Genomic DNA, 27,098 nt, shown 5'->3' on the forward strand with positions numbered 1-27,098 from the left:
GCAAGGGTTAAAATAATAGTACGGTCAAAAGTCGTTAATCCGGACTCATCGGGACTTCGACGATTCCGGATTATCGATTTTTCCGGATTATAGATCATCAGTTTAAATCTGGTAAAATGGCATGCAGAAATTATAAAATTAAAAATATGAAACTGTAATTTACGAAATAAAGAACAATTATGATCTAAAGGGTATCAAAATTTACAAAAAAAAAAAAAGCTTAATATTTATTTGTTTACTTTATTAAACATTTCTTTCGCCCACCAGCGGCCGAGCGGTAAAGTCACTGAACACTGGTAGTTCGGTCCGAGGTTCGAATCCCGCGAACGGGCTGGCTGCATGGGTGTTTTCGTGGTTTTCCCCATGTGTAACGTGTATACGAGCCAGTTTCCCTTAGAAAGTCCTCCACGAAAGGCATCCCTCCTCTTAGGCAGATAGCCCTAGTGTGCTTTGCCGTAATTAAATACACACACCATAAACATTTCTTTCAATGTAAGTTGTTTAAGAGTCTTCGCTTTTTATGTGATAATACATTCTCTTTAATTCTATAAACAGACATAATTTCTTGTTCAGTTACAAAGTTCCGCTGTTCAAGTCCTATAATTGCTGTGTCGAGAATACCGACTAATTTGTCAATCGAAATTTTTTCGTTTTCAATAACCTCTGTCACTTTCTTCGCTATCAGAAGCAAATTATAATGACGAGGCATTTGATTTAAATCATATCAAAGACGGAGTACTACATTTAGTAAGCAATTATAAGCCAAATAAAATAAAAACATTTGCTCTTAAGATAAGGATAGTGCTGACAGATCAACTTCCAATTCATTGCGCGGCGGCGCAACGTTAAAGATAAACAAAGTTTAGGTAGATAAACAAAAGTTAAAGTTTAGATTAACAAAGGTTTTAACCTTTATCCATTTTTGCAGTAATTCCACTTTTTGTTGAATGGACTCCGAAAGATACTTTCGCTTCGTATATCCTTTACATATTAGTAAATATATATCGGAAATTCTATTTGACATAATCGAAAGTTCAAGCTTACTTTTATAAAATTGCTCTAACAGTCTTCAAAAAATAATACGCCGGATCCAATTCGAAGATTAAGAAACAACACAATCTGCAACATTATTTGAAATAGATAATTAGATAATTTTAGCTTAGCTTTTCCCGTCCGTTATACATTAAACGCGCATTCATAAACGTATTTTGCGCACGCGCACACGCAAATTCGCAGCCGTAAAGGTCTTGCGCACATGTGTCAACGCGACGCATGCGCAGAAAGTTTGTAGCTTTGAGGTTCGGATTATGGGTGTCTGAATTAACGACTTTTGACTGTAATAGAAAACACGTTTCATAGCCAAATTATCAGAATAAAAAATATATGTACTGAAATAGACGATTTAAAGGAAGAAATAATAAAGTTAATTAATGTTCAAGTTGATAACCAAGTACCACCAAAATTTATTAATTTATATATTAAAAAGGCAGGACTTTATAATTTTTTGGCTCTTTTGGATATGATAACATTACCTTAAACCTTAGCTGGAGGGTAATGAAGGATATAAAAGAGTAGAGAAATTATCTTGTAAATTTTAATTGTAAATATGTATATTTAATCAATATTGGATTCTTTCCTTTTACTAATAAAGGGCTAACTCTTTTAAAAAGTCTCAATTATAGCCCGAATTGAGTGAAGATTTTAATCTTCTTTTAATTTTCCATACTTTAGCCAGTATTTAGTTAAGTTTTGATATACCAATTGAAATCAAGTTCATTAAACTTTTAATATTTTCTTTCATTAAATATAACTTTTAATTAACTTCCAAAAGGAATCTTTGAGAAATTTCTGGGATTTTTTTTTTTTTTTTTTTTTTTTTAAGGGACTTCATTTCAAAAAATTTTGGGAAATTTTACTTTAAAACTTTAATTTTACCACATTTCAGTTTTTCTTAATTACTTTAATTATTTGCAATTTTCACAAAAAAATTTTCACTTAACGTTTTTTACAATTTTTACACAATTTTTCAACAGAACACACATTTCACATTTCAAACAGTTTACATTATTTATTCACAATACCACTTAACTTTATTTTCCTTCAAGCAAACTTACATCCATTGATTGGCTCAGTTACTTAACTCCCTAAATAATTGATAATTACTACCTTTAGGATTTTTAATTTTTAATATTAATGTTTAAAAAAATTTTTTTTACTATAATAAAGATAGCAGCTTAACACTCAACTTTACCTACATAAGCGCCATCTATATAATTTGAAGAACACACTTACTTCTCTTTAACAACACTTGCAGACCCCAACACTCATATAGTAGGTAAGTTAGAATTAAAACTTACTATTTACTTGCTTTAAGTATTTTTAAAAATTTTTTATGTAGTATTTAAGTATTTTCTAAATATGAAATTGTATTTTTAAATATATATTTGTTTTTTAAAAAATTGTGAATTAGTTCTTTTTGTTTCTTATTCGTTTATATGGATTATGTCTAGTTCTTTTTTAGTTTCTTTTTATTGATATGCATATTAGTGTCAGGAAGGTTTCTGTAGACAAGGGTTTCTAAAATACATTGGTTTCTTATTATTTTTTTAGGAAATTAATCTTTTTTTAAATTTAATTTTTTGAAAAAAGTTTAATTCTTGACTTTACTTGTTTCTCAAAAGACTTCATTAGTATTTTCTTTTCAGAACTTTAATTCTTAATTACTAATTCTTAAATGTTAATTTCTAAGGGTACCACTTTATTGGTATTACTTTTGGTTTTGACTTTTACCCTTGCCTGCATGAATGACGAAACACGAATTGAATGATTGGAGAGTTAGGTTTGGAGGCAACTTCCCCTTGATAAGTCTGTCTCCTGCCTACTCATGGGTCATTCACTTATTAAAAAAAATTGTTTAATTTAATTTTAATTTACTAAATTAGTGAATTTATTTTCATGGATTGATTTTGCACTTGATTTGCTTATGCTTCTGAATTTAAATGATATTGTAGATTAGTTCGAGAATTAAATCTTTTATATGTTTGCACATTTTTTTTTAAAAATTATTTTGGCTTTTTTTCTTTTTTTAGGATTTAAATTTGCTTTTTTACTTTTATATGTGTTTGTTAAAAATTAAATTTTAATTTGTTTAAATTTAAATTTCATTCCTTGCAGCAATGGCGCAAAGAATATTTAATTAAATTTGTATTTAAATGTAATTTTTTAAATTAAATTCAATTTATTCTTATGAAACAATATCATTTAATTAAAATATAATTAAACCATGTACGTGTCGACTTATTTTTACTTAAAAAAACATTCCAGAATTGCACAAAAATGGCATTGCGCACACTCTTCACTATATCCATGTACACTGCTGTTTTCTCATAAATTAGAAAAATTTCACGAAAATGGATGAAAATTTTGTGAATCTTTAAATTCGGTAAAAAGGACATATATCAAATTACCTGATCGCGAAAAAGTATATACCTTTTCTAAAGATGAACATTTGCACATATAAAATAAATAAAATATCCAAAAACTTTTACCTCTAAATTATCTATTATAAACGTCACCAACGAATCTATAACAAAAGATTAAAAATGGCTACAAATACTTAGTCTCAAATATTTAAATTATTTCCATGCACGTTTGCTTCCAATGAAACTTGTACCAAATTACTACAAACATATAATTCACAAAATAACTATCATTTAATTAAAATATAATTAAACCATGTACACGTTGACTTATTTTTACTTAAAAAAAATCCCAGAATTGCACAAAAATGGCATTGCGCACACTCTTCACTATATCCATGTACACTGCTTTTTTCATAAATTAGAAAAATTTCATGAAAATGCATGAAAATACTCAACGTATTCTACTGAAACGTATTCCAAAATACTACAAACATATAACTCACAAAATCACGATCATTAAATTAAAATATAATTAAATTAAAAACACTACTTAAAATATAAATAAGCACATACATTAAATTAATAAAAATTAGATTACAATCCTAATTACTTTAAACTAAATCATTGCTAATAACAATTTTCCATAATACCATATTAATTTATTTATTCCTTACATTAGAACAATGCATAAAAATAATATCCTCAAATGATTAAAAATACTAACTTACCTAATCTTCTTCAGAATCTTCATTACGTGGCACGCACACTTCCCTACAGAAAGAGTTCCAATCAGCTGCAGTCCTACTGCTAATTTCTTTCACTTTACATAGCGCCATGCAATCCGAAAATTAATCAACACTATTTCACACAACACACAATGAAGTTTAATACAAAATAATATATTACTACCGATATTTTTCCAAATTTTTACCCCCTTTTCCGATTAACGAACTGTAATTCGTCCATTAATGTCGCACGACATATCTCATGATCTCTCATTTCCCTCACACAAAATAATGCGTAATCGGAACTGAGTACTCACATTATTACCAAAGTCCTAGGTAGTAATCTTTATCGCCTCCAAAATGTCGCCAAACTACCTGTTACCATATTCCAAAGATCAGCCTAAAGACTTAAAGATAGTCAAATAAATATTTTTCCCTTAAGTCAGTGACGAGTTTGTGACTTTCGGTGGGGTTACAGAGAGCAAGAAAGTACCTCTGCTTTTATAATTAATAATATAATTATAAAAGCATTTTATAAATTAATAATAAGTCTAATAAGAAACATGAACAGAGTCAGCATGTTTATTAAAATTTACATTTTATTTATTTTAATTTTTTATAACAATACTGTCAAAAGAAATGAAAAATAAACTCTGTGATATGCTTGGGTTTTATTAGAAATTTAAAAATAAGGGGAAAAGTGTTTTGGCCTTCAGTTGCATTTATGTAAGGGGAACTAGTGTTTTTAGCACTAACCGGTTCCGCCATATCATGAGAAGGCACTACCGGGTTGGAAATCATTCCGATCGTTGCGCTAGTAATCAAGCCGTGGTGGACTTGCATCCTTTATTACAAACATACAATACATTATTACGAAAACATGACAACATCTAGATTAGTAAAGAAAAGTTAGAAGTTAACATATAGTGTCCTATTTGGACTTGCTATTTACATATGTACAGGTAGTTGATATCATCAGGTACGCAGACCTGGTTTTAGTAATCTTCTAGGAAGACATCTGGTCTTTGGTTCAACTCTGTAATAATTCTGGTCACTCCTTTCACCTTGTAGTAGTCCGTAGCGAAGGAGGCTAACGGATGGTCCTGGAAGTTTGCCGGGAAGTGTCTGGATCTTATTTCATCTACCAGCCTACAGTCTTTGATGTAGTGAAGGGCGTCTGCTTGATGGCCTGGGGTGCCGCAGGCACATCTTACATTGCGGTTCAGGAATCTCTGAAAGTAAGCTGGGAACTTGCCATGTCCGGTCAAAGCTTGCGTCATGAAAAAATTGGAGCGGAGGCGTTTGGTGCTTACATATGGGAAAAAGCGGTACGTAATCCGTCCATTGTCTTCTTCGTGCCATCTATCTTGCCACACGTCACAGAGGTATTTTGTGATGAGGCGTTTAGCTGCATCTGTCGATATTGGAACTTCTACGTCTATTGCTGGTCTGGAAGTTGCTGCCTTGGCATGAGCGTCCGCCAGCTCGTTTCCGTGGAGTCCAGTGTGCCCTCTAACCCAGCATAGGAGAGTCCTTCGGTCTAATGAATTTAGTATTTCTCTTAGCGTTGCGGCATGTTCCGCTACTTTTCCTTTTTTACTCAGCGCTTGTAGAACACTCATGCTGTCTGTAAAGAAGCTTATCTGTTCTGATGGGTGTTCTCCTGCCCATAGGGCTGCCTTTTTGAGGTCCTGTGACTCTGCTTGGTATACCGTTGCGTCATCTGAGAGCCTGTAGCCTTCTCTGTGTATTTCTTGTCCGTGGTAGAACGCCACGAATGCGGCGCCTACTTGATTGTTTATATGAGATCCATCTGTAAATATCTCTAGTCCTTGTCCGGAGGGCAGGGTCTTTGACCATGGAATCCTTCTAGGGGTTGCTGGATGTAATTGAGCATCGTCTCGTACTTTCTCTATTGCATCGAATTGTAGTATACATATGCCATCATGAATGGCATCTTCTTTATAGTGGAGCATTCGGTAAATCATCTTTTCTCTGTGCGCCTTGAGATCGAGGGGCAGGACTCCTGCTAAGATCTGCAAGGCTGCCGTAGAGGTAGTTGTGAATGCTGATGTCATTTTTAGCAGGGCGATCCTTTGTATTTGTGCTAGTTTCGTCTGTACTCTGACGGTGTCCGACATCCATACTGGACTGCCATAGAGAATCATTCTTTCCACTGCCCGGAGGTAGAGATCTTTCATAATTTTCCCTCTTAATGTCCATCTTTCATTCATGGTTCGATTTATGCTGTTTATGATGATATTCATCTTATTTCTCAGTTCGGTTAAATGGGGAATCCAGGTAAGTTTCTTGTCCAGCAGAAAACCCAGGTATTGCAGGGTGTCTTGCCTTCGCAGTGGGATGTTATTCCACTTGATGCGAGGAAGGAGGATTTGACTCTATTTTAGTATCTTTCGGTAATAGTATCATCTGCGTGTTTTTCCACGCTGAATTAGAGTTTATTTCTTGTACTCCATTCTGTAAGTTTGCTAAGGGCGATTGCTGCCTTTCTCTCTATGATTGTGCGATTACCTCCTTTGATGATTATAATAAAATCATCCGCGTAGGCCTGGATTGTAGCTGCATCTTCGAAGTCTATCTGTAAGACGGAGTCTGCCATTATGATCCATAGGATGGGGCCGATGTTCGACCCTTGAGGCGCGCCTTTGTAGTATTCTTTTGTGATGCTAAGACCATCTCTATTGTAGGTGACCTTCCTTCTCATGAGATAGCTGTCTATTAAATTATAGATGTTTCTGGGGCATCTTAGCTCTTTCAATCTCTTTTTAAGACCTGGCCACCGCAACTGGTTGAACGCCGAGGCGACATCCAGTGAGATGACGCAGGTGTGCTGATTTTCTTGCCTATTTCTCTGGATCATATGTTGTAGGTGGTCGACAGCATCAACCGTACTCTTTCCTTTTCGAAACCCGAATTGCTTGTCATTTAGAAGGTTGTTCTTTTCTAGGTGGTAAGTGAGTCTTTGCATGACCAGCTTATCCAACACCTTACCCCAAGCTGAGAGCAGGCATATGGGTCTATATGCGTTTGGTTTTTTTTTTTGTCCTTTCCGTCTTTTGGGAAAAGCACTAGTTCAGCGTTCTTCCAGGAGTCAGGAAAATAACCGTGGTCTAGGCAGCTATTCATTAATTTGCAGAAGCTGTCTTCATTCGCTATTCTTAATTCTTCTACTGCGTTAATTGTTAAGTGGTCTAGCCCTGGGGCTTTCTTCTTCTTCACTCCGTCCACCGTCCTCTGGATTTCCTCTTTCGTGAATGGGAGGTCATTTGTTGTATCTGGTGGAAACTCGGAGTCACTTCGGATTTGGGCGTGATGTGCGTCATCATCATTTTGATCGTCTTCTGGAAAGTGATGTTTTATAATCACTTCAATCGCTTCTGCTAATGTTCTAGTCATCGTGCCATCTTCTTTTTCAATCGCACTTATCTGGAGCGGACTCGTACGTTTATTTTTGATCATCTCGAAGTAAGTACCGAATGGGGTGTTCGTGGTAATACTTTCCCAGTAGTCGTTCCAGTATTTCCTTTTCTCTTTGTACAACGTCTTTTTATACTTCGCTGCATAAATTTTGTACTTTTGCCTGTATTGTGGTCTTACTTCAGGCGGAGCCTTCTGGAATCTCTTCCTGAGGGCGCGTATGAGTTTTCTCATCTGACCTATTTCTGGAGACCACCATGGGGTGTATCTTTTCCTGAGAGTACTGGAGTTACGGTCTCTTCTGGTGTTTTCGTAGGCTTCGTGGATCAGCCGAGTGGCTTGACTTATATGTTCATCAATATCTTCTATAGTCTGGATCTCTTGGAGTTTATATTTGCACATAATTTTTTTGTTTAAAGTCCAGCCAGTCAGTTTTCTCTACATGAACTCTTTTACTTTTCGTTATTGGGAGTGTACCTATGAACACTTCAAAGTAAATGTTGTTGTGATCACTTCCGTTTTCATCATCATCTATTCTCCAGTTTTGTAAATGAATGTTTTCATCTATTTGCTTGTTTAGAGTAAGGTCAACCCATGAATTTCCCCTTGCTCCTGCAAAGGTTGGGGTTGTTTGATCATCGTTTATCACCGTTAGTCCTGTTGCTGCTAAGAATTCGCAGACTTTAGTACCTCTTGGGTCTGCTGGGTTCGGGCTCCAAATGGGGTGTTTCGCGTTTAGATCACCACATACTATTGTAGTCATTACATTATCCATAATCAATTTTTGCATTGTTGCTATTATTTCATTCATCTCTTGTGAAGGTGGGCAGTACGCCGAAATTAGCAGGAATGGGACTGCTGTCTCTATTCTGAGTGCTACTATCAGGGGATCACTGTACACCTGACAGACTGGGATTTTGTTGTCTGTTATTATTACTGCGGCTTTGGCATTTTTCTCGTAATAGTACTTTCTGTATACTATTGGTAGTCCGTACATCTTGTTTTTCACGATGTACGGTTCTTGCACGCATGCTATTTTTATTCTGTCATTTTGTGCTAATTTTATCTTCATATTTTCTGTCGCACTCCTAGAGTGCTGTAAGTTTAGTTGTAAGATTTCACAGTCCATAGTCGGTTCTACTTATGACTTTTTCTAACTCTCTTTCATAGCATGGACATTTTGTACTTCTGGCGTCGTGGTTCGGATTGAAACCTGCATTGAATTTGGTATTTGCCATCGCGCAGTTTATGCATTTTTTCTCTTTTGCTTTACATTCCTTCATTTCATGGTCGTGGTCTCCGCAACCTGCACAGACCCTTTGACTCGTGCAGTTCTTCGTACCGTGATTGAATCCCAAGCATTTTGCACAACGGGATACTTTGAGGTATTCTTTGACTCTTAGTCGAGACCATTTGATATTGACTTTCTCCATAGTTGTCATCGTCTGGAAAGTTGCTGGGTCTACTGATAATACCCAGTGTTGGCCGTATTTGGCTCTTATAGGGAAAAGAGTTTCCATTTCTCCATTTTCCAGTTTCTCGTTTTGTTTCCTAATTAACTTTGTCACTTTGTCTTTCTCAATTTCGGAGTTTACATTATATATGATAACTCTGGGTTTCCATTTGGCTGGAATTCTGGTCTCCATGTTATCTTTTGTTTTCCTGTTTTCTTTGATGGCGTCCTTTAGGATAGCTAGGTCATCTTTGTTAGGTACTTCTATGAGCAAGCCTCCTTTGTTTATCTTCTTGACTCTTTTAATCCCTATCTTTAGTTTAGTCAGGTTAATTGACTGCACTAACTTTTCTTTTAGTTCGTCTGAGGTGCATTCTTTGTCCTTGGTGGGATATACCAATAAGACATGTTCCTGACCTTCCTCTCTCTTTTTTGACACTGATCTTTTCATCTCTCGTCTGCTCTTATTTCTCGATCTGGATCTTGTTCTGGCGACCTCGGCAAAAGTCTTTTTCTCCACTGTGATTAGTCCTTGGACGTAATCTTCTAAGTGCTGCGTCTGTTCCAACTGTCCTTCCAGTTGCGCTATTTTTAGATTTTGCCTAGTCACTAGATCTAATAATCCTACGAACTCATCTCTAATTTTGTTGACTAATTTTCTAGGAACGGCCTCTTTGGCTAACAGTCCTTCTGGATTTATCAAGCACTCATGTGCTTTCTGCATAGACGACAGATCCACCGGATCAATGTCATGCTCTTTGGAGCTTTTGTGTACTTTCTGTTTGTGTGATCTATCTGTTTTTGGAGCTTTGACCGACAAATTGTCTTTGTTAGGACCTTCTGGTCTGCTCTGCTCCGTGTGATGTTCCTTTTCCAACGGCCCTCCGCTGTTGGAGTTTTGATTCTCTGATAGCCCTTCGCTATCTGGATCATCAGATCTCTTAGAATCTTTGGAACGCTTGCCCGCCATCGTACTTTGTGCCTGTACTGCGTACGTGGGGTGTAGGGATTGTGTCCTATCTTCCTATGGGACTACCACATGAACCGTTAGGGGTCCAACTTACGTGGTAGCTGCTGTTCACAGAACCGGTACCCTGGGGTTCTCACCGGACCTGCTACTTGGCGGGTGGAGTTGATTTAGACCCTCTTGCGAGGGAGCCCCCGGACCACGATAAGGTCCAACTCCACACGGGATGCGACCAGCAAATGACCGCTAGTTGACCACGTTTAAACTCAGATAGTACTGGACGGCACCCGACGTTCTTTCTGAGATGGACCAACTAACTCGCTTTGAATTTCACAAGGCTCTCGCGCATGCAAAAGACAAAAGACTACTGGTATGAATCGCATTCCCCCTGGGGGTATGTAAGGGGAAAAAAGTCTTCTAAGAGCCAGATGAATGCTGGATTCTTAAGAACTAAATAATTTTGGTCAGTCATGTTACCTTAATTGTTTTGAATGCAATGGCCGTATTCTGCAGATTCCCATCCATGTAATATGATCCCTTTTGAAAGTGGCCAATACTTCTGACAACATAAACAAAACTTCAGTATTAAATATGACTTCTCAAGGATAGTCGCAAAAGACCAAATTCAAGTGGTAGTTTTAAGATTGAGTTGTCTTAGAGAAGGTTCATTGTAAAGGATACCATCTGAGGTTAGAGTAGACTGAAGGGTACCCCTTACGTTATCGCAAAGTTGTCGTTTCATTTATGGTAACCTGAGTAGTTGAATCTTCCGTACATATACTCTAGAATTGGGTGTTCCTTTGACTTTTAAATGAAATTATATCAATGCATACATGGACAAGGTCAAGGGAGTGCGTAATGCTAAATTTGTGCAATTCTGTGATTTTTTTTTTTTTTTTTTTTCAAGTGAAAATAGGAAATAGGTCAGTGTGTACATGGATGCCGAGTTTGTGCAGTTCTTTGACTTGTTATTTTATCTTTGTGTAGCAGTGATTTTGGTGCCAAAATAAGTCGAAGAATTGCACAAACTCGGTATCCATGTACCGCCAAAAATAGACTAAAAAAAAAACCGGTATGGACAGCCATCACAACTTATCAGAGAAAGCCACTAACTCGCACGTAGTAGTTTGTAGTTCGAAAACAATGACACAAAAAAGTATTATGACCAACACGCAGCAGAATATGCTGAGGTATGATGTGAAGTAAAATCTCATTTTTTAAGGGGAAAGTTTAATGCAGGAATTTAAGGCTAAAAAATGTGGCTAAGAGAGATGTGCGATGCCATGAAAGCAATGGTAAATAGATAAGAGTAAATGAATTACGTTTACTTTAAATGTTTTTAGAAATAAACAATTTCAATCATTTAAATTTATAATATGATTAATTCGCATTGCAATCTAATAGCAAACTAAGTTTTATTTATTTGTTTATTTTTTTTTTTTTTCATGCTTACATTAAAACTGCGCAATTTATTTTACAATTAAAATTAGAAAAATATTTCTTTTAGAAAGAAAATATTTCTTTCTTAATGTTGTTTCTTCTTCTTCTTCTTCTTTTTTTTTTTTTTTTTAATTTTTATTTTCTGTTTCTATGAAAACTATTTTCTTCAGGAAAAGAAATAAAATTGATTCGTTATTACAGTATGGCCAGTTGCTGCATTCAGCTATCACACATGCATCAAATTGTTTTATTTTAAATAATTTATTGTATAATTAACATAAAGGAAAATAATTTTTCAATATAAAATATATAACAAAAATTATACTAATCTGTTCTGTATGTGTGATTAATTTGTATTGCAATTTTTTCATGCATATATTAGTAATACTTCTTTTTTAAATATTTACATTGCTGTTATTTTAATTTCTTATATATATAAGAACTGCATATTTTAGATATTCACCCTTCTCAAAAGATTTTATTCTGTGAAAATAATTAAAAGATATTTTCGCAATGGAAGTACTAAAGTAAAAATAATCGATGTAGGTCTCCTGCAATTGAAGTCCTTGTCAAACCAGCATTTTGACACATTAAATAGAAAATTAATAATAATCAATATCTTTTTTACAGTATAGAAATAAGAACTCTGCTATGAACAGTTTTTTTTTTCTTTTTTTCTTTTTTTTTTTTTTTTTTTTAAGTTTGCAAAGAAACGATAATTTTTTTTAATACTAATAGATTACAAAAGTTTTATTTCATGAACATACCCTCAGTCTTATAGCATTGTTACTTTATAGCATAATTTAATAATAAGGCACTATAATTCTGCTAATAAGTCCACCAGCAGCCAAGGGGTAGGGTTAGGGTCACTGAACACAGGTAGTTCGGTTCGAATCTCACGAATGGGCTGGCCACATCGGTGTTTTAGTGGCTTTCCCCATGTGTAATGTGTATACGAGCCAGTTTCCCTCAGGAAGTCCTCCCATAGAAACCAATAGTTTTAAATCATAATAAAATTACACACACAGGGGAAAAAAGATTTTGAAAGCCTTCAGATGTTATATTACGCCCGAAGGGCAGTTTTGTTTTAACGTTTTACGTGTTACCTTTATTTATTAAATATCATGTTCTTCGCACTTAAATCATAAAATTCAATTCAACAACAATATCATATAATTTAAAAAGAGCATATCTTTAGAATTTCCGATACACAGTCTCGCATGCTAGAGATGAAAATGTTTTTTTCCACTTTACCATTGCTTGTTTTGAAATCGTTTAGTTTCTTAATCAAACATTTATAAATGCTTTGCAAAATATGAAACAGATAATAAAACAAATTCCCAGTTCCAAATTTGGGCCTCCAGATGCCTCTATTAGGGTGGAGTATTATGTTATTCAAAATTTTAGGGTTCTAGGAATCGTTGTTTTATCACAGTGCAAGAAACATTCATACGTTTATGCAGATTCTGCAGATACTGTAAATATAACTTTACAGAGAAAATTGTTTGGAGCATCTTACCTAATAACGGAAATGATCCAAAATCTGCAAAGAAGGAAAATGGAACACTATAATTAGCTAAATACAGCTTTTTAAATGCGTTTCAAAAGACAATCTTATTCATAGTCAAGCAGAAATACCAAATGCTGTGTCAAAGGTAGTTTATGGCATGTGACGAAAAGTAAAATTCAGATAAATTCTTAATCGGAATCATTCAAAAATCGAATTTTTTTACAGATGGCATTGAGAAAAACCCAGTGGAGCTGAATACAAAAGAAGGAAAAAATTAAGAAATTACGTTCATCAAAGCTGCACTTTACAGTAACAAGGCTGGCCAGCAAATGAGGAAATTCAAATGAAATAAGTAATTCATCCAAAAAAAGTAATAACAGATAGCTCAGAAGAAAATGTGGTTGAAGTTGGAGAATATAACAACTTTTATTCAAATAAAAGCAAACAAGTACTGTAAAGGCCCTTATTTTCGTGAACCCGTCGTAATCGCGACAATTTAAGCCTTGCGAAATACTTTTTTTTCCGCCTCAAATAATAATAAAAAATCAAATTTTTCTCTTACCCAAAATTTAATGATTTATTTTTCTTGACAACTTTCTTTCTTATAACTAATTTTTGAATAATATACAACTATATTTCTTGAATATAAAACAATAAAATTAATAGAAGGCAGCTCATTCACTTAGAATACTATTTATACCACCTTTGAAGCTATTTAAAATTATCTCATGTTTGGCTTCAATACCGTTAAATACACGCACAAGCCAAGAAGCGTGAATTGGTTTTAGTCGTGATATTCGCAAATACACAGATTCTTTTTCCTCTAGAAATTGAAGCTCATTAGAATACCACTCAATAAACTCATTCTTCAGCAAACGCTTGAACTCCTCATTTAGACGGGAACAGGGGGGGACGAAGTTTTTGGACAAAAGGAAGTTTCTTAAAATGCTTTATGCAAAAGATGTACTTTTATAATTTCTCAACTTTACTTAGGTACTTTTGAAAATTTTCAACTTGCAAAATCACCGATATATTCATTTTCGCGAAAATAAGGGCCTTTACAGTAACTGAAATTTCTGGAAACGAGTAGGGTAACGTAACCAATAAACTGATTAACTTCAATGATCCTCCATCATGGCCAACAATTTCAGAAATAAAATTCTTCTTAATAGAACATGAACCAGATCAAGGACATGATGCTGATTTCAGGGAATCTACTTCAGAGGATGGCAGATTTTCCAGAGAATGGTTTTTTAAGAAGTGTTCTAAAGGGAAGTTAATACATTGCAACTGGCTTTTATTCAAAAAGATATCTCTGGTTATTCTGCTTTCCATGCGTTCTTTTTACTAAAAGTAAGGCAAATTCTATTTATTTCCAATCCAAAAAGAGGTTTCAAAGATTGGAAAAACTTAAACCGAATTTCCGATCATGAAACTTCTGCGTTTCATCGTGATGCTTATCATCAATGGAAATGCTTTGAAAAAAAACTTAAAGGAGGTGGTTTCATAGATGATTCCTTGCATAAAGCAGTAGAATAAAAAAAAAAAAAAAAAAAAGCGTCATATCTTGCGCGTTATATTAGACATCATTCTGTTTTGTGCAAAACACAATTTACCTCTTAGAGGTATGTATGCTTGAAATTATTTGCAGTTCAAGTGCAGGAATGTTTCTAAATTTAATTAGTCATTATGATAGAAATATTGCCTATCATATAGCTAATCACAGAAAGGAATCTGTTTCTTATTTATCTAATAAAGTACAAGATGACTTTATATTACTCTTAGGTAATTGTGTTCGATTTGAAATTTGTTCTAGGATAAAAAAAAAAGGCAAACTATTTTTCTTTGATATTTGATTGTACACCACATTTTTCGCATCATGAACAACTGTGTCAGATTAATAGATACGTGTACATAAAAGATGAATCTATATTTATTGATGAAAGCTTTATAGATTTTATAGAAACAAAAGAGAAAACTGGTAGTCGTTTAGCAAATGAAATTATTTAGAAGTTAGAAAAGATGGCCTCGTCATTCGAAATGTTCGAGAACAAGGTTATGATAGCGGGTCTAATATGGCTGGACAGTTGAAAGGTGTGCAAGCCATTATTTTCCAAAGAAATGATCAAGCTATATATATTCCTTGTTCGGTTCATAGTTTAGATTTAGTATGCAAAAGTGCCACTTCAACAAAATCAAGTATGTTAATATTTTTTGGCACTGTACTGAGTATTTATAATTTTTTGTATCTTCAACGAGTAGATGGGATGCACTTATGTCTGTTTTGAAAACATTATAAAATTTAAAAGAAATTTAAAAGAAAATGAAATATGTTTGAAAATTTAAAAGGTCATACGGATACACTATGGTCATCAAAAGCAAATGCTGTTAAAGAATTCGATCTACAAATAACAGAATTATATATATTATTGAAAGATATGGCCTTAAATCACAAAACTTTGCAATGAGCTGAAAATAACAGCGTTTTGAAACAAATCAATTTAAAATTTTTATGTTTGTTATCTGCGTGGAATTAAATACTGCAAGAAATTGAAAAAGTAAATAAAGCCTTGTAGTCAAAATCTATAACTGTCTATAAAGCCACATGCTTAATAGAATATCTGTGCCTTTTACAGGAAATGAGAGAAAATATTTCTCAGTGCATTTTGAAAAATTTTTAAACTTCAGCTTTAAAGATGAATATATCATGAGAATTTGAAGAGAAACTAAAACGAAAAGTTAATAAATGAAACTGTGAGGAATTAATTGATATAAATTGTAGTTTTTCAGAAAAATATATCTTATAGAAATTAAAGAAGTGTTCGACGTTTTAATTTCGCAATTGAAGTGGCAATGTGAAAAGTTAAATGAAATCCCTTCTAATTTTCAGTTTCTAACTGGTGAACAATTAATGTCATTAGATTTAAGTAATTTAAAGGCTGCAGCTTATAACTTAGAACTTAAATATCCAAATGATATGAATGCTGAAGAAATTCAGTCAGAAATATCTAGTTTTAAAAACAATGCTATTTCAATAATTCTGGACACAATGTCAAGACTGCTATTCCTTCTAATTGCCTTTGGAAACATCTAGTAATCCTGAATGGGAATAAGGAGCTTACTCAAGCTATGTTCATGTGTGTGTGGAACAGACAACATAAGTAAGAAGGGTTAACTTTACCCCTTTATTTCTCACAGCGTATAGCCACTCCTGCACTTTGGGATACAGAGACCAGCACGTTTGACCTAAAACATAGAAAACAAGAAATATACACTTAAAATGAACTTAACTAAATAAGAATTAAACTTAAGTTCTGTCAGAGACTATTAATGCGAAGACTGGCCTGTTGACTCTACATATGTAGTGAGCAAAATGCAAATACTACAGTACATCTCGTATATCAGCAGTAACTAAGTTCTGGCCTTAAAAGCAGACATGAACTGACTGAAAAGCATGCACATGGCAGGGCAACAGGAAGGCTCTCCTCTTCTCTCGGCTAGAAGCCACTTCTTAAGTACCTCTGCAGTTTACAAACTCATTTACATAACAATCTTACTCGTGCTTATTCTGCTCGGAAATGGAAAATGAGAGAGGATAGCAAAGTTTTAAAATAAAATAAAACATTAGTAAAACTTAAAATCCTTATAACAAAAACAGCTACAAGCTCAGAACTTTTAAAAATAATTTAGTTCATTCCTATCCGAATTTGGAAGCAGCATTAAAAAATTTTTTTAACATTACCAGTTACTGTAGCTTGTGGCGAAAGAAGCTTTAGCAAACTTAAAATAATAAAGAACTATATGAGATCTTCACTAGGCCAAGAAAAAAATTTCAAACATGGCCATTCCCTCTACAGAACATGAGTAAAGTAATCAAATAGATTTTGAAAAAAATTATTGATGATTTTGCTTCTTTAAAAGCAAGAAAAATTAAATTTTAAATATGCTTGAAAAGTTTGTCATAAATTTTTGAGCAGGTGCTTTATTTATACTACTTAATATTATTTGCCATTTTTTTCTAAAAGCATATTTTTGATGTTTTCAATTTCAGAATTGTTAATCATTATATATGTTTCACTTTGTGGAATATACAACGTTATGATTAAATATTACTGTAAGAGTTATTGTATTTTCATTTGAAGTAGTTACTTTTAATGAGCATAAAATATATATAACTGTAGTTAATTTTTTCTATATGTGTGATTATATGTATATATATGCAATAATGCACACACACACACATACATATATATGCAGATGTAGGACAAAATAATGCGAACACCTGTGGAAAAGTATGACATAGTATTTCACACCAGCAGTCACCTGCATTGCATGCTTCGATCGAACTGTCTGTGAGAAGTTGAAATGTCAGACCTGTCAAAGTTCCAAAGGGGAATGTTATTTGGAGCGAGTTTAAGTGGTGCATCGGTTACAGAAACAGCAAACCTTGTGAGGTTTGCAAGGAGTACGGTATCAGCCGTTATGACAGCGTACACGAAAGAGGGTAAGACAACATCTTCAAAGCACAACAGTGGCCGAAAGTCAAAGCTGGCAGATAGGGATAGACGGGTCTTGAAGTGCATAGTAGCCCGAAAGCACAAGCAATCATTATCTGAGATAACGTCCGAAATGAACAGTCAGATCCAGGACCCCGTTTCAACAAAAACTGTCAAAAGGGAACTTCATGCTGCGAACATTTATGGCAGAGTGGCGATTCGTAAACTTTTGGTGAGAGCAACTAATGCTTTCAAGCGACGCCAATGGTTCAGAGATCACAAAGGCTGGTCCCCACAGCAGTGGCAACAAGTAATATGATCATGAGTCATCATTTACCCTATTTCAGATGACCGGACGCATTTATGTCTGGAGAACGCCCATTGAAGCATTTCATCCGGACTGCCTCTTGCCGACTGTGAAGCGTCGGGTGGCGCTGTTATGGTATGGCGTGCGATATCTTGGTGTGGTCTTGGGTCACTTGTTATTCTGCATGGGAGGATCACATCCAGTTGTTATCTAAGTATTTTAGGAGATCATGTCCGTTCTTTTGTCCAGACTGTATTCCCTGGGGAGTGACCGCTTTTTGAAGATGACAAAACTCCCATCCACACTGCTAGGTATATTCAAGTATGGTTCGAATAGGAGGACTATGCAATTAAACATCTCGCTTGGCCCCCCTCACTCTCCAGACTGAAATATTATTGAACATTTATGGGCATATTTGAAGTCCAAACTTCGTTCCCGATTTCCACCTCCATCCGGACTTTCGGAATTAGAGACCGCTCTGCGGGAGGAATGGCTTAATATTCCTTTAAATATTGTCCATGACCTTTATGCATCTATCCCACGTTGCATTCAATCTGTACTTCAGGCAAAGGATGGGCCAACCCCCTATTAATAAAGATTTTCCATTATTTCACAGGCGTTCGTATTATTTTGTCCTCCATCTGTATATTGTGCTTGCTTGTATAATGTTATATTTTCAAACATCATTTAGTATTATTTTTTTGTTCTCCTCCCCCGCCACAAATAGGTAAGTAACTATTGTATACAGGGGCACACATTTAATGCTTTGCCTCGGGTGAAAAAATATGTAGGCACTGCTCTGCATGCAAGGATAATCTGCTTAAGGAGAGGGATGCTTAAGTATTTAAAAAAGACCAGCTTTGAACTTAACATTAAAATATACAAAAGTTATAAAACATCCAGGTATCCCATTAGAAATGGCTAGTTTTCAAAATCCAGATATTCTGTCAGAAATATCTAGCATTAGAAAATATTCTATTTTTCAATAATTCTGGTCGCTAAAACAAATCATGATGTTTTTTAAATTATGTAGGAATACAGTTTAGTTTATTCATGTTTAAAATGGGAAACTGTGTTCAAAGTATTTTTACGATTAGCAATTGCTATTTTTAGGGGGAAGAAAGCTTTAGAAGACTTTAAATAATAAAAAAGATCTTCTCTTGACTTTAAAAGTTTTCAAATATCACTTTCTTTTGTGTAGATCATAAATTAATCAAGTAAATTTTGAAAAAAAAATCAGTTGATTTAGCATTATTAAAATCAAGAAAAATTTGCAATTACATTTCAAAAGAAAAATTACAAAAAAGCTTGATTACTAGCACGATATTTTTTGTATTTTAGTGCAGTTAGCTATGTATCAAAAAAGTACTTTTTAATGTTTCATTTAAAAATTAAAATTATTATGCATGTTAACTTTTTTAATATATAAAAAATGTGATAAAAGTTATAGCATGATTTAATATAGCTAACTTTGCTGAGTATAAAAAAAGTGGTATAGCAATAGAGTTAATAACATTGTATATAGGGGTGTGTTGCCTTTTTGCCTCAAGTGAAAAAATGCCTAGGTGTGGCTTTGTTCGACAAAAGCTCTAAACTTGTGCATTTGAGGCAGTGATGGGTAAACGGTCTTCACCCTTTATGCATTATTCTTGGATTTTTGTGTCATTGAGCATCTTTGACTGGAATCCTAAAAGTTCAAAAGGATAAAAAAAATTAAAATTAGACAGTTATTTACAGTAGAGTTCACTAGTAAAAAGCTCTGAAGATGGATTTAAATTCATATTTTTTCTAGGGGATAGCTATAATGGATTTAGCTACCAATTGAATCAAAGTATTGCAGTTGTTGAAGTTGATAGTTTTTCATTTAATCAAAGTTGATTAATGGTTTTCACATCAGCATCAGTTAATAAAATTGCATGTCACTGAGCAAATATAAATTTTAATTTAATATAGTAACTTAAAAGTTAAGTGCTAAAATATTTTTGTTGAATATACTTGTTGTTGGATGTATGTTATTTATGCACTTTCAGTTTAATTTTGCCTGAAGTATACTGTTGGCTTTTATTTTTGCTTTAGTGGCAAAATATGATAAATATTTTTAAACTTATTTTGTTCCATTTGAGATTTTTAAGATGTTTTTAATTCTTTAGGTCCTCGATGGGCATCTTGGAATCTTGGGGTGTTTCTATGCATAAGATGTGCTGGGATTCATCGGAATCTCGGTGTTCACATATCAAAGGTAAAATCTGTAAATTTGGACACATGGACCCCAGAGCAGGTTGCTGTAAGTTTGCATTTCTGTATTTTTTATGTAGACAAAAAAAAAAAAAAAAAAAACTGTATTGAATTGGATAAGGCAGGTCATAATTTTAAATGCATTAAAAAAGAAAGATATAAGTGAAGTTAATATTTTTTAAAGTTCTGAGCAATTAATGTGTACAGTCAAAAGTCTTTAATCCGGACTCGTCGGGACTTCGGCGATTCCGGATTATCGATTTTTCCGGATAATAGATCATCAGTTTAAATCTGGTAAGATGGCATGCAGAAATTATAAAATTAAAAATATGAAACCGTGATTTATAAAATAATGAGCAATTATGATCTAAAGGGTATCAAAATTTACAAAAAAAGAAGCTTAATATTTATTTGTTTACTTTATTATACATTACGCATAGCCGAAATTAGAAAATTGCAACCAGAAAACTATTTGATTTGTATTCGTGATATTTATAATGACGAGGAATTTGATTTAAATCATATCAAAGACGGAGTACTTCGTGATGAAATACTACATTTAGTAAGGAATTATAAGCCGAATAAAATAAAAACATCTGCCCTGAAGATAATGATATGGCTGACAGATGAACTTCCAGTTCATTGCGTGCCGTGACATCCCCCCCCTGCGCAGAGCAGCATGAAATTGATAAACAGATTTTGGAACGGTTAGATAAACAAAGGATATGCCTTTATCCATTTTTTGTAGCAATTCCACTTTTTGTTTGATGGACATCGAAACAAACATACTTTCGTTTTCTAAATCCTTTGGGAGCTCCAGCATCGGAAATTCTATTTGACATAATCGAAAGTTCAAGCTTACTTTTATAAAATTGCTCTTACAGTCTGCAAAAAAATAATAAGCTGGATACAATTTGAAGATTAAGGAACAACGCAATCATCAACATTAACTGAAATAGATAAATAGATAATTTTAGCTTATACCGTTTAATGTATAATTTTAGCTTATACATTAAACGCGCACGCGAAAACGTATTCTGTGCTTGCGCAGACGCGTATGCGCAGTCGTAAAGGCCTTGTGCGCACGCGTAGATGCCGACGCGCATGCATCAACGCAGCGCATGCGCAGAAAGATTTTAGCTTTGAAGTCCAGATTATGGGTGTCCGAATTAACGACTTTTGACTGTACTTATCATTCCATAATTTTTTTTTTTGCCATGCAGCATACTTACCTTAAAACCCATGAACTTGTGATAAATTGCTTACCAAATTTTGTTCTGTATTCCCTACTTAATTTAAGAAAAGGGGGGGAACTTTAGAAAGAGGTTGAGGGTTTTCTTTTCAGAGCCAGTGGTCATTGGGAAAGATGACTGGTAACCGGTACGTTAGAAAAGTGGAACAAATATTCAAGTTTTAGAATGAAGTATCAGTTTGAATGGAGTTGAAGCAAACTGTTTTCTATGACTATTGTTTATAGTTTCTTGTAATAATGATAAAACATAGAAATCTGAAGAGTCAAAGAATCTTCCGAAATAGTTTGGAGGGGGAATAAAAGAAAATAAAAATTTTTTTAAAATGTAGAAAAACTTCAATTAAGTTGGATCTTAAATAATTTATATGCATGTTAAAGTGTTAAAATAACATGAGTCAGTGTACTTAGTTCAGAGGATCCAGATGAAAACATAATTATACCTGTTACTTCCATATTTAGAGAACTGTTATTCATTGATCTACCAAATGTAATCACAAGCCTGTTAGGGCTATGCTGTTTCATTTTTTGTACATAAAATGTGTGCAGCCCAGTATAGTATAGATTCTGCAAGCCATTTGATAAACTTGTGAAGGAGGATTTTACCAGATTTGCAAGCAGTCTTTTTTTTTTTTTTTTTTTTTTTTTGTAAATTCCAAGGTATTGGTGAAATGTGAACTGGGACTCCATGACATTTCAGATGGTCCTAAAATGATTAGCATCTGGCAAATTAGGAATCCAGAACATAAACTGAAATTCAGAGTATGTTTCTCAAACCGCTTAGCACAGGGGTTCCCAAATGTGTATTCAAAATTCCCCAGTGTGTATTTGTCCCTAAATGTGTATTCAAAAATACCTGTTGAACGGCAGGCGCCATTTACTTTTCAAAGTGAATTTATAGTTGGATAGAGTGAATAAATACATGCACATAAAAAAAGAGATTGGTCGCATTTCGCTTTGTGCTGGTATCTGTTTTGGATGCAATTTCTGTTTTATTAAAAATGAGAAAACTTTCACGTAGAATTTTATTGAAAACTAAAACTTTTGTACTGTGATCGCGCAGTGGTGGACACATCTTAAACGATCGGCAGGCGCCATGGGGCCCGTGGCCATAGGGTTGGGAACCCCTGGCTATTAGCACAATTGTGGCCTTGTGTCGAGGAGCATATTTCTGGCAGAGAAGAGTCCATTTATAGTAGTGAAGACGTAGCCATAAAAAGATATTATTAGTTAGCAATGATATTCATGTAGTTTGCTGTTATTATGATTTGTTCCAGAGACAAAGCGTAATGCTTCTACTGCCCCCAAAGCGTAATACTTCTATTGCCAGCCTGTTTCCATTCCACAGTATTTTGGTTAACTGTTTTTTTATTAATGCTTTACGCATGCGCATTTGATTTTTCCTTCCATAATAAAACATTTCACTTAAAAATTCCAATTTTTAATTTCAATTAGGCAGGTTATAATACAGTACAAAGTCTGAAATCCGGACATCCATTATCCGGAATGATCTAAAATCCGGACCTCAAAGCCACAAACTTTTTTTTTGGTATGCTTTATGCATGCACATTTGATTTTTCCTTCCATAATAAAACATGGAGATTTTCACTTAAAAATTCTGATTCCTTATTTTACTTAAGCACTAAATAAAATACCTCGTTATGGAAAAACAATCATGTAAGCATAAATTTGTGAGATTAATAATTTGGCTCCGTAGCTGAGTGTCTACTTGGCATACATCTCAAACTGAAACATTCACCTATTTTATATCCCTGATGCCGACCTGGCTAGTCATTATTTATCATATTTTGCTTTATGCTAAAATGATTGTTTATTTAATAACAAGGTATTTAATTTAGTGTCAAAGTAAAATTAGGAATGGGGACTCTCCAGATGTTTTATTATGCACAGAGGGAGGATAAAATGCGCATGTGTAAAGCCTACAAGAAAAACGTTGTTGGTGGTTTTGTGGTTCAGATTTTAGATCATTCCAGATAATGGACGTCCGGATTTTGGACTTTGTACTGTAATTCTTTTATGAGTCAAAAGATAATGCAACAAATGTAATGTAACATAATGTACATAGCAAAGAACTAAGTCTAAAGCAGCAATGCCATCTTCTTAGAGCATACACTGCTTGCTGACACAGAATAAAAATTTTAAATTATAGAAGAGAAATTGAACTTGAATATACTTAATGATACGTAGGTAAGTTGAAAAATAAGTTTCCCCTATCGACTGTGGTCAGAGTTGTGTATGAAAGTCAAAAAATAGAATGAGACATTAAAGATATGACATACCTTTATTTTTCCACATAGGTACCAAGTACGTTGAGACATTTGTCATATCGCTTGATAAGCTTCAAAAAGCCCTCCAGGAAAAAATCAGGGCTTTGCATATGGAAGAAGCGTTGAACGGCTATGGGCGAAAGGTGATACAGCAGGAAAACACGCAAGTCACCGATAGACCATTGGGTAGAGGTCGCTGCAAATCAAGCAGATGGTGCTGTTGCAGTGCCTGCGCAAAGTGGAGACCAGCCTCTCATTTGAGCCCCGGTAGGTATGGAGAGAAGGTGTGTTTTGAATTCGTGGTCAAAGGAGGAAGTGAGAGAGGTTATCCGCTATGAATGGGCACGTGGATTATCAGGAACAGAAATTCATAACTGCCTCGTGGAAGTCTATGGGCCTGGTGCGATGCTGACATCCATCGTACTGACACTTTTCTGTATCGAAGAATGTTGTGGATGATGTTTTGAGCTCGCTTATGTGAGATTCCAAGTTCTTCCTCTACTTCATCGATGGTGATACGCCGGTTCGCTCTAATCATGTCATCCACCTTCCTGACATTTGCATCTGTAGTGGCCGTGCGCGTCCATCCAGCTCTCGGTATGTCCTCCACTTGCTGACGTCCATCACTGAATGTGCGACACCATCTCCGCACCATTTGCTTCGACATCACACCTGGCCCATAGACTTCCACGAGGCAGTTATGAATTTCTGTTCCTGATACTCCACGTGCCCATTCATAGCGGATAACCACTCTCACTTCCTCCTTTGACCAAGAATTCAAAACGCACCTTCTCTCCATACCTACCGGGGGTCATATGAGAGGCTGGTCTCCGCTTTGCGCAGGCACTGCAACAGCGCCATCTGCTGTCGACACAGTCGACAGGGGAAACTTATTTTTCAACTTACCCTCGTATAAATACGGGACTTCTAAAACTTTTTCACTTGGCAATCCTTTTTACCTGAGCATATACAGTACAAAGTCTGTAATCCGAATGTCCATTATCCGAAATGATATATAATCGTGACCTCAAAGGCACAAACTTAACGCATGCGCATAATGTGTTTATCCATGTGCGCTTCTGATAGTGAAGAAAGTAACAGAGAACTTTATTGAAAACGAAAATATTTCGATTGACAAGGTTGTCGGTATTCTTGACACAACAATTACAGGACTTGAACAGTGGAAGTTTATAAGTAAACAAGAAACTGTCTGTTTATAGAATTAAAGAGAAATTATTAGCACAAAATCAAAACAACTTACATTGATAGAAATGTTTACTAAAGTAAACAAATAAATATTAAGCTTTTTTTTTTTTTTTTTTTTTTTTTTTTGGGATACCCTTTAGATCATGATTGCTCTTTATTTCATAAATTACGGTTTCATATTTTTAATTGTATTATTTCTGCATGCCATCTTACCAGATTTAAATTGATGATCTATAATCCGGAATCGCCGAAGTCTTGACGAGTCTGGATTACGGACTTTGTACTGTATTTTCACAAACCTGGATAAAGGGGTATATAAACTAAGAATACAAATCAAACATTTCCTGACATTGGTAAAGAACATTCATTCAAAAACACGTCTTTGGGATACGTATGAATATAATTTTACTGTGAATTGAAGACAAAATCAAAAATTCATACTAATGAGCTGAGTATGCTTGTTTACTTTTACATAAAACCTTAAAAGTTGGAGGAATATTTGATACTGCAGGACATAGAACATTGACAGTGTTTTGGGTGAACTATTCATGAAATCAGATTTTTTTTTAAATTTATTTTTTAACATTAATGCTGAAAGTGTATTATATGTAGCTTGGCAAATTATTCATGAGTATTTAGTGGTAAATGATTGACATTAATCTTTTCGCATGAGTATAGTTCAGAAAGTGAGATTTTATTTTCAGTGTTAAAATGTCAAGGAAAATATTTTTTATATTGTGTAGATGTTAAATGTTTAAAAAAGGGTATTTTCAATTATAAAAGCATGTATTGCCATAAGCATTTCTAAAGACCCATTTTCTGTTTTATTTTCCCATATGTTGTTTTATATTTTAATGTAAATATGTTATTTCCTTGGAGTGGCATGTTTAAATCATTCAGTTTTTAAAACAATGTCTGACAAATAATTATGTTTTAAAAGCCATAATTCATTGTGCATAAATAACAAAATCGGATTGCTGCTCAGATAAAAGTAAAAGAGTTTAATCTTTTGGTGGTTATAATATGTATAACTTTTGTCATATTGAGAGCCACCATACTTCTGAACACCGTAGACCATTTCCATCTTACACTGTAGACCATTTTGGCACGGGGCTATCAATATGTTCTTTGAATAATGATCAAAGACTGAGGAAAACAAGAGGTAAAACTTCTGTCCATATGGGATATTGTGACACTTAAGAGCTTGTTTCAGAGATCTGTGAAATTGTTCCACCATCCTGTTTCCGGATTGATGGTAAAGTGTTGTTTGGTTATGGTGAATGCCAAGAACAGGAGTAATTGCTGAAAACAAATGAGATTGAAATTGTCAATTTTGGTCAGTTCTGATAGTGATAGATATAGCAAATCATGATATTCATTGGGGGATGAACACCCAAGCTATGGTTTTGTGAAGATATTTTCAATAGGAATTGCTTCGGGTTATCATGTGAAACAGTCAATGCCGGTAAGAAGGTAAGTAAAATCATTTGAAGGAGGCAATGGGCCTACAAGACCTTTGTGTATATGATCAAAACGTCTTGTCGGAAGGTTAAACTGTAGAACGGGACTGTGAATGTGACAAGAGATAAGCATTGGCATCAAATACATGAAGGAGTTCTTTCTATGATGTCTTAATTAATTGCTGGCCATTACAAATCTATCTGAAATTAGCTTTTTGATAGCATGAATTCCAGGGTATGCCAAATGGTGTAAAGCAACGGTTCTCAACCTTTTGACTAATGCGTACCATCTAAACAAAAACTTCAGTACCGCCACTACATTTTACAGTTATTATTTTTCAGTTTCCGAAATATATATAAAAAAGTACATTTTGCTATTTGCCTAACTTGTAAGCTATTTGTATTAAATATGCACACACAAAAAATATTCGACTAAAAATTGGTTACCATGTTAATTATCGAAATTTAATTTATAATTGTTGGATTTCAAATGAGGGTAGTTTTTATTTTATACATGCCTCAATGTAACTTTATTTATTTTCCTTTAATTTTCTATTTAATGTTATTTGGCCACTAATAATTATTGTTAGTTTAGTTTCTTAGAAGTGGCAACAAAACTATTTAAAGAATTAGGAACTATGTTTCTGTAGTTAAGTTAGGCTTATTAAAGAAGAATGACACATTATTTACATGAGTGAGGTTTTACTGTAGTTAATAAATGAATACTTTAGAATATTTTTATTAGTCTCTTAGAGTCCGTTATACGCTGGTAGCATAATAGTTTATTTTGACGCGTATGCAAACAATAATAATTTAAATCTAAAATTTAGTGTGAAATTTCGGCCTGTTTAAGAGAGATCAGTTTCTTTATGCCTGGTCTTATTTCACTTAGTTTTAACCAT

The 27,098-nt window shown here is 34.2% G+C and overlaps 1 protein-coding gene across 4 annotated transcripts in view; it reads left to right on the forward strand.

The window, feature by feature from the left end:
- LOC118204096 (stromal membrane-associated protein 1) overlaps nt 1-27,098 on the forward strand; it is an 89,579-nt gene that overhangs the window by 9,795 nt on the left and 52,686 nt on the right. For all 4 annotated transcript variants that reach the window (XM_085808620.1, XM_085808622.1, XM_085808623.1 and 1 more), the window contains exon 2: nt 19,909-20,042. In XM_085808620.1, coding sequence (XP_085664746.1) covers nt 19,909-20,042 — 134 coding nt within the window. The remainder of the gene's footprint in view (nt 1-19,908; nt 20,043-27,098) is intronic.

The sequence above is a fragment of the Stegodyphus dumicola genome, chromosome X1 (genome assembly GCF_044657685.1).
Source record: "Stegodyphus dumicola isolate Sdum_Otavi_A_Nest chromosome X1, ASM4465768v1".
Taxonomy (NCBI): Eukaryota; Metazoa; Arthropoda; class Arachnida; order Araneae; family Eresidae; genus Stegodyphus; species Stegodyphus dumicola.